We start from the raw sequence: 8953 nt of genomic DNA, 5'->3' as shown, positions 1-8953 counted from the left end.
GTTGATTATTTGTACCATGAAATCACAGGACTTTAGCATCCATCTCTATATATGTATCCATACCAAAGTTCCAATTTGTCTTCACCAAAAAGACTCCTCTACTCATTTATCCTCAACCTGTTTAAAAGAAATATCCATAGTTTTCAGAGTGGTGGTGATTTGGTTTGATTTCCAGTTTGTTTGCGTTGGTTGTCTTTCATGTCCTTTTACATTTTAGTTAGCCTAGTTACCTCAAATCTATATTTTTTTTGTCCGAAAGACACAATTTCACCTTTTAAAATGGTGGACTATTATTCCGCTGAGTATAGAGATGATAGCTTCTTTATCCAGTTAGCTGTCACTTTATTTAGGCTAATTCCATGTTTTATCATGAATAATATGCACTGAGTATAGAGGTACAAATGTCATTTCAAATTGGTGCTTTTATATTTTTCAAATAAATGACTAAGAGTGACATTTCTAGATCAAATATTATTTCCACTTTCATTTTGTTAAGAAATTTCCATACTATTTTCCATAGAAGCTGCATCAATTTTTGTTCCCACAGAAGCATATGAGTTACTTAAACTTAACATCTTTACCAACACATATAGTTTTCAATCTTTAAATTTAGGCCATTCTCATCTATGTGATATTTTATTTTGGTTTTGGCTTGGATTTCCCTGATGTGATTCCAAACATTTTTCACATTACTGGGTCATCAGTATTTCTTCTTTGAAGTATCATTCAGTTCTTCTGCTCTTTTTTAAAAATGTTTAGTGATGGGCTGGAGTGATAACACAGCAGTAGAGCATTTGCGTCGCATACGGCCAAATCTGGATGGACTCCAGTTCGATTCCTGGCATCCCATATGGTCCCGAGCGTGCGATTTCTGAGCGTAGAGCCAAAAGTATCCACTGAGCGCTGCATGGTATGAGTCAACAAAACACCCCCCCTCCCAAATGTTGAGTGGTGTGCTTTATTACCAAGTTGTGTGTTCTCTCTCTATTCTATGTATTTTGGATATTAGCTCTTATTGGAAATATTATGTTCACTATCTTTTTTCAATTCCCACGTTGTGGTAGTTTCTTTTGCTCTGAAATACCTTTTAAATTTGTTATCATTCTATTTGTTTTTGTTTCTCTTGCCTATAGAATAACATCTCCAATCGCATCTTTGATACTTGGTCAGAGGACCTGAAGGAATAAATCACCTGCATTTTCTTCTATTTTTGCCTATTTTGTTATCAGGTCTGATATGTACATTTATTTCAAATTAATTTTTGCTTGTGGCATAATTAAACTTTTCTGCATTTTTCTTTTTCGGCATATGGTCAACCACCTTTTTAAATATTCTATATTCAAGAACTTTATTTTTCGTCATTGCATGATCTTAACTCCTTTATCACAGGCTAGATGACTATATACATGTTTTTCTGATTTCATTGGTGTACATGCCTGTATAATTCTTTACTTGTGTATGAGGGAGGCATGACCAGGAGAGCTTTGCAGACCAGGGCAATTCCAGGTGATGCTCAGGGACAACTGAGACCAGTGGGTTAGTGTGTGGCATGTGATATTGGACCAAATCTAGGGTTTCACATGTTCAAGGCATGTGCTGTTATACTTCAGGCACTCCCATAATTCCAAATATCATTATTTTATTTACTATTCCTTTGTAATATATTTTGTTACAGCACAAACTGTTACAAAGAACCTAAGTCAAGATTGGAATGAGAATTCATTATATTAATAACCAAAAAAAAAAATCAGAGATTTAAGAGTGGATACATAGTACAGGGGTTAAAATTTGCATGTGGCTAATCTGATTAGACCCCAATATTGCATATGGTTTCCCAGGGTTCCCTGCCAGTGGTTCTTATGGAGCAAAGAGCCAGCAATAGCCACTAGCACTAAAGGGTGCGACAAAACCCTTCCACAAAAAATAAACAAATCATTTCTTTTATTTTTTTTTACTTTATGTAAGCAAAATGCATCACATAGTTAATCATAACATATTTGTTTCCAGATAAGTGAAAGTAAAGTTATTGGGAAAAAAACAGAAAAAGAGCAAACTGTTTAAAAAAGAAAAAGTACAGTAGAAAGTACATTTGTGAAATTATCTCCAATGAAGTAGTACAATGGCAAAGGGTTTAGTAAGTTCTTGTTGTTAGCTATTCATTCTATTAAATTGGTGTGTTCCTATAGAGATGACAGCATTAAACAAATGAAGTTGTCTAGAAATTCAAAGCACTATTACTGATACTGTGACTTTTAGGGTGTGTACTCAGTTACCAAGCCTTCTTGAAGATGGAAGATATAGCGGGAGGGTGCCCATACATGTTCCAGAAAGCCCCAGTTAATTTCATTCCAAAGACTGGAGTACTTAAAGTGTGGTCACATTGGTGTCCCCGAAGATTATTGTAGAGGGGTGAGAGGCAGGACCACTGATGACTCTGGGTTATGGAGGCAGCAGGCATGACTTTGGCAGGGTGAAGGCTTGGTCCATTGTCTCCTCCCGAAATGGTCAGCTTTCTGCTGCATGGACCAGTGTACCCATGATCTTTCACGACTTGGTTTACATCTTGTTTGAGAAAAAAAATGAGTCTAAAAAGCTGGCGCAATCGAACATGGCAACTCAGGAAACCATTTCTTTTTTTTTTTTTTTTTTTTTTTAGTTTTTGGGTCACACCCGGCAACGCTCAGGGGTTACTCCTGGCTCTATGCTCAGAAATTGTTCCTGGCAGGCTCGGGGGACCATACGGGATGCCGGGATTTGAACCACCGTCCTTCTGCATGCAAGGCAAATGCCTTACCTCCATGCCATCTCTCCGGCCCCTCAGGAAACCATTTCTATTGGTTGATCATTTCAGTTAAAAATTTCACATTTTGGTGCTAGAAAGATAGTGGTACAGAACTTGTATTGCATGTGGCTAACTTGGGTTGGTTCCCTGAGCCTGGCAAAAGTACAGAGCCAGTAGTAATCCCTGAGCATCGCCATGTGTGATACCAAACAAAAAATTTAATAAAATTTATATTCTATTTTAAATTATTAAATATTACTAAGTAACATTAAATAAAATGAATCACCTAAATATAAATAATTTATTCTAGTGTAGAAAATACAAATAAATTGGTTTGAAATAAGATATAAAACATATATTGTATTATCTATTCTTAAATACAGGGTCAAGGTTTCATTAAATTTAATTTTGTACATAATATCTTAAATCACATAATCAAGTACTACAGCCCTGCAACTTTGTTTTTGCCATAGAGCATATGACAAAAAACTTGACATGGTAATGAACATTGAGTATAATTTTAAACAGCTAGGAATTTAAAGTTACCATTTAAACTAGGCTTCATAATGCCACTGTGATTTACATTTAAAATATTATTTCCTTATACAGTAAGAAAATGTGCTATAAAATAGAAATTGCAGGAAAGAGAAAATATAAGAACAAAGTCCTTTGTACAAGTTCCTTAAAGCAGTAACATAAAACCATTTCACCCGTTATCTTTCAATTGATTTTTTAAACACATAGCACAAAAGTTCGGTACATGAAGAAACTTGTTAAGCCAAATATTACTTGCAAATAAACATTTGTCAGAAATATAAGAAAATGAGATCTTAATACACTAATATTTAACTGTACTTTCTCCAAGTCGTAATATAGAATATAATTGATTCCCTTTTACATATTTGTGTCAAGTACAAACTACCAAGAAATAAAATATTACTGCAGTTCCAGATAAGTAAATATCTTAAATGCAAGACTAAATATTTTAAAGTGAATCAAGTGCTTATTTCTAAAATATATTAATAAATAAAAAATATTTTTCTTAAAAAATTCATTTAACAAAGAAAATAATACTATGATATTATTTCCTAAAGCTAAGGCTCAACTGTGCTAATATTATGCTAAAATAATAGTCTTTACCGAATTTAGGATAAAAAATTTTAATAATGTTCAGGAGGTAGCCAAAATGAGTCTACAAAGTTATTAAAAAAATGCTAGGATTAAATATAATAGTTAATTGCCAACAAATGCCTTAAGTGCTGAAAATTTCTTGTGTGAACCTCTGAAAGCACTTATACATGCTTTACATTCAGTGTAAAATATAATAAGTCACTCTCCTCTGTCATTCTTAATTTCTCACTTTAAAATGATCTCCAGGGACCAGAGAGATAGTACAGGAGATAAGGTCCAGATTTGAACCCTGGTGCTGATAAGGTCTCCTGAGCACTGCTGGGGGACACTACTTAGCACAGAGCCAGAAATAGCTGGATGTGGGCCCAAACTATTCATCAAACCCTTCCCCTATCAAAATAAAACAAAAAACCTCTACTAGAACTCATTTCCAATGGAAATGAAAGTTAAATTCTCATGATTATCAAAAAGGTATCAGAATAAAATTATACAGAATCCAAAATTTGTTACTAGGAAAATGCCATTTGGGGAGGGAAATTATGCTTGCCTTTCACTAATTAAATCTGTAAATTTAAAAGAACTGGGCTTGAGAAAGCCCAGTGGGGTGAGCATATGATTTGCATGCAGGAGGCCTGGCACTGCATGGACCCCTGAGTTCTGCCACGATGACTCCGAGGACAGAATTGGGAGTAACATCTGGCACTGTGGCAGCTCCCCTCACTACCCCGTCCACCCAAGAAAAAGAGGAAGACAAAATTTCATTGACTAAAAACATAAAAATTTTCAATTAAAAAATGTATTGTTGAATGTTCACTTAAAAAATACATCCAGGGTGTTTTGTGAATTGTTTGCTTGTATTTTCTTAGAAGCTGATTTTTTTGTTGTCGATCCAGATCTGGAGTAAAAAGAGAACAAAGAGTTCAAAGGCAGAAAGAGATTTAGATGCTTTACAAATAATTACTTTAAAAAAATTTACTTGGCACAATGGAAGCTTTTAGCATTTCCTAATAATTAGACTTTAACACTTAAATTATTAAATTACTTTAAAGTTTAAATTATTAAAGTTCAAATTAACCATACCTTTTTGTTTTTGTTATAGACTTGTGTGCTCTGCCCGAGTTACCTTTACAGAAGAGAAAAGTGAAGAAATTTTCTAATGAATAATATGAGTTGAAAGGCTGCTTAAAATTTTTTTACTACTCTATAAAGACAAAATGTTTTTTATTAATAGAATGTTTTATTTTTGAAATCTGGCTAATGAAAGAATGATCCAGGAAAAAAGTAGGGACTAGTAATCATCATTGTTACACTACTGTGCCCCATCATATGTTCTCTGGGGAAAATTTCTGTTTCTTTTTTTTTTTTTTTGGGCCACATCCGTTTGATGCTCAGGGGTTACTCCTGGCTATGTGCTCAGAAATCGCCCCTGGCTTGGGGGGACCATATGGGACGCTGGGGGATCAAACCGAGGTCCGTTCCTTGGCTAGCACTTGCAAGGCAGACACCTTACCTCTAGCGCCACCTCACCGGCCCTGAGATTTCTGTTTCTAATAGGTGACTTTATTCTACTCCTGACCTTTGTGCTTACTCTGCATGAAATATGAAATCAAGCCCAAACCAGTTTTCTTTTCTTTTTTCCCTTTTCTTTCTTTCTTTCTTTTTTTTTTTTTTTTTTTGGTTTTTGGGCCACACCCATTTGATGCTCAGGGGTTACTCCTGGCTATACGCTCAGAAATCGCCCCTGGCTTGGGGGGACCATATGGGACGCCAGGGGATCGAACCGAGGTCCGTCCTATGCTAGCGCTTGCAAGGCAGACACTTTACCTCTAGCGCCACCTTCCTGGCCCCTTCTTTCTTTTCTTTTTTTATTTTGTTTGTTTTTGGGCCACACCTGTTGACACTCAGGGGTTACTCCTGGCTATGTGCTCAGAAATTGCTCCTGGCTTGGGGGACCATATGGGACATTGGGAATTGAATTGAGGTCCATCCTGGGTCAGCTATATACAAGGCAAATGCCCTACTGCTGCGCTATTACTCTGGACCCCTAAACCAAAGTTTTCTTAAAATTTAAAAGAGGATGGATTTCTTAAATTCCAGCCTCTGGGCTCTTACCATTTTTCTAAATCCATTTTTCTAATTGGGAGCATAAACAAATTATGTTTTTAAACAGAATTTTTTCAAATTTAACAATACCTCAATTTAAATAAAGCTTTCTGTGAAAAATAATTTCCTCTAAAGTGACTATAAACTCACCAGTATTTGTGGTGCTTTCTTTGGATTGGTTAGTTGGACTAACTTCATCCTTCCTTAGTTCCTGGATAATGCCTTTGTTTAAGCAAACATCTACATGCACATTGAACAGGGTAAGATCTGAAGTCTTCTGTTTTAGGTTACAAACTGGACACACCAGGGGTTGGTTTGTTACTTCATGTAAATATGATTGGAATGGTTCTTGTCTACTTAAGGACTTGGTATTTTCATTTTCCAATGAGATTGTACAAGATGCATTCTGATGGCAGTGTTCAGTATTGATTGGTCTACTTGGAAGATCAGAACACTCCTCCATGCTCTGTGTATGATTTACATCATCTAAAATTTCTGCGTTGGATAGATCACCTACAGTCTCTACCAACTGCATACCATCTGCTGAAGTGCTTCCTACTATTTTCTGATGTGGTTCATAATTCTGGCCCTTACAGAGTAAAAAAGAATGATTTACATTTTCTTTTTTGTTAATTTCTGTAGATGATGCATGTGTACATGAGAATATTTCTGAGTTTTCACTGATTGAAGATCCATCAAGACATGCATCCACATGTTTATTAAAGGCTTCTAGACTGCTGCTTCCTTGTTCCTTAAAGCAAATTGGGCAGGTAAATATCTGACAGTTATCAGAATTATCTGATGTTTCTGAGTTCTCACTCATCTTTTTTTTTTGAACTTGAAAGGACTGTGATGTCTGTAAACTTTGTCTATCCACAGTGTTGTCACATTTAAATGTGTCTTGGTGGTCACATTTTCTTTCTGATCTCTTTTTATCAAAGAAACTCTTCTTATGAGATAGTTCTGGAGGTTTTAGAAATTTTTCCTTGTCTGTTTTCTCTAGTGTACACCTAGTGAATGGCACGGCTTGATTGCCAGTCTGTAAGAAGCCAATAATGCTCCTTTGTTGGTGTTTCTTGTCTTCTTCACTGGGAAAGCCTGAGACCCGTACACCTAGATTAATCCAGTAAATTAATCAGTTTCAAATTCAGATATATAAGGACATTTTTGTATAAGTATTAATTGATATTAACTACAAAGAATTTTTGTTGTTGTTTTGGGGGCATACCTGGGTGTACTCTTGGCTCTGTGCTCAGGAATCACTCCTGGTAGGGCTCAAGGGATCCTATGTTGTGCTGGGACATACATAGTTTGTTATTTTGCAAGGCAAGCACCTTATGTGTTGCACTATCTTTCCAGACAACTATATAGACTCTTTTGGCTTCTTTCCCCCCATGAACTGGCTTTATTTTTCAGACCAAGTTAAAATTTACAGGAATATTGAACAAAACTTATTTTTTTCCTTTTCTTTCCTTTTCTTCTCTCTCTCTCTCCACTCCTCTCTCATTTTTTTGGGTCACACCCAGTGGCACTCAGGGGTCATTCCCAGCTCTGTGCTCAGAAATGGCTCTTGGCAGGCTTGGGGGACCACATGGGATCCTGGGATTCAAACCACCATTAGTCTTGGGTCGGCTGCGTGCAAGGCAAACACCCCGCCACTGTGCTATCTCTCTGGCTCCTGAACAAAAATTCTTACAACAAAGTACAGAGTCACCACATATCACTTCTCTCTGATCCTGCCTCTACATACACAGCCTTTTCCACTGGCAGCACCTTGTACCAAAGTGATGCATTTGTTTAAACTGTTGAACCTATTTTGAACAAATTATCACTCAAAGATTATAGTCTACTTATGGATTCACTCAATGTATCTTCTACACATTTTGACAATGTATAATGACATGTATTAATCATTATGGCATCCTGAAGAATTGCAAATATAGAACTAAACCCAAGTTGGTCATGTGCAAGTGGACTACCTCCTTTTTATCTCTCCAATCCTTTCATTTCTTTTATGCCGTGAATTGTCTGCAAGAAAGTAGTTTCCATTCACCTTTTACTTTAGGCAGTGGTCCTCAAACTATGGCCCGTGGGCCACATTTTTTATTTGTATCTGTTTTGTTTCTTCATTGCAAAATAAGATATATGCAGTGTGCATAAGAATTCGTTTATAAGTTTTGTTTTTACTATAGTCAGACCCTCCAATGGTCTGAGAGACAGTGAACTGGCCCCCTGTTTAAAAAGTTTGAGGACCCCTGCTAGAGCATCTTAATTGCTTTCAAGCTCTGATGATAAATAAAACTGCAATAAACTTCCTGTTATAAGCAAAGCTATGATAAACATCTGCTTTAATATCTATTTTCTAATACTTTACTATGTTCTTTAATACTTTATTTAACTGCAGTTTGAGCCATTTTTCAATATGACTGTATAGCTAATAACCCAATCTTTGTAACAAGTTGGCATTTGGAATACTTATCCCTACACCTCTTTTCTCCCAATTAACTTTGGAAACACAGGTTTTTGTTTGTTTGTTTGTTTGTTTACAATGTATTAGTTAGAGACATGTTTTTGTTTATTTTGATTTGTGGGCCATACCCAATTGTATTCAGAGGTTACTCTGGCTCTAATAAGACCGGTTTAGGCAATTCTGACCGGTTTAGGGAACCATATGGGATGCAGGGGCTTGAACTTGGATTAGATGAGTGTAAAATAAACATCTTACCCCTCCAGTCCAAAGATGTGTTTTTTATAGGACTATAATCTGTAATCAAAAGGTCATTTCTTGGGGCCGGAGAGATAGCATGGAGGTAAGGTGTTTGCCTTGCATGAGGAAGGACAGTGGTTCGAATCCCGGCATCCCATATGGTCCCCCTGCCTGCCAGGGGTGATTTCTGAGCACCCAAAAACCAAAAAAAAAAAAAATTAGAATAATAA

General features: G+C 36.2%; 1 protein-coding gene across 1 annotated transcript in view; it reads right to left on the bottom strand.

Annotated features, from left to right (window-relative positions):
* Window positions 1–4708: 4708 nt before the first annotated feature.
* POLK (DNA polymerase kappa) overlaps window positions 4709–8953 on the bottom strand; it is a 49192-nt gene continuing 44947 nt past the window's right edge. The window contains exons 12-14 of the mRNA XM_049768753.1: window positions 6167–7129; window positions 4994–5036; window positions 4709–4808 (exon numbers count right to left, since the gene is read on the bottom strand). Of these exons, the coding sequence (XP_049624710.1) occupies window positions 4724–4808; window positions 4994–5036; window positions 6167–7129 (1091 nt within the window). The 3' untranslated portion in view covers window positions 4709–4723. The remainder of the gene's footprint in view (window positions 4809–4993; window positions 5037–6166; window positions 7130–8953) is intronic.

The sequence above is a fragment of the Suncus etruscus genome, chromosome 2 (assembly GCF_024139225.1).
Source record: "Suncus etruscus isolate mSunEtr1 chromosome 2, mSunEtr1.pri.cur, whole genome shotgun sequence".
Taxonomy (NCBI): Eukaryota; Metazoa; Chordata; class Mammalia; order Eulipotyphla; family Soricidae; genus Suncus; species Suncus etruscus.
Note: the sequence above shows the minus strand (reverse complement) of the source record. Positions and strands in the feature narration are given on the sequence as shown.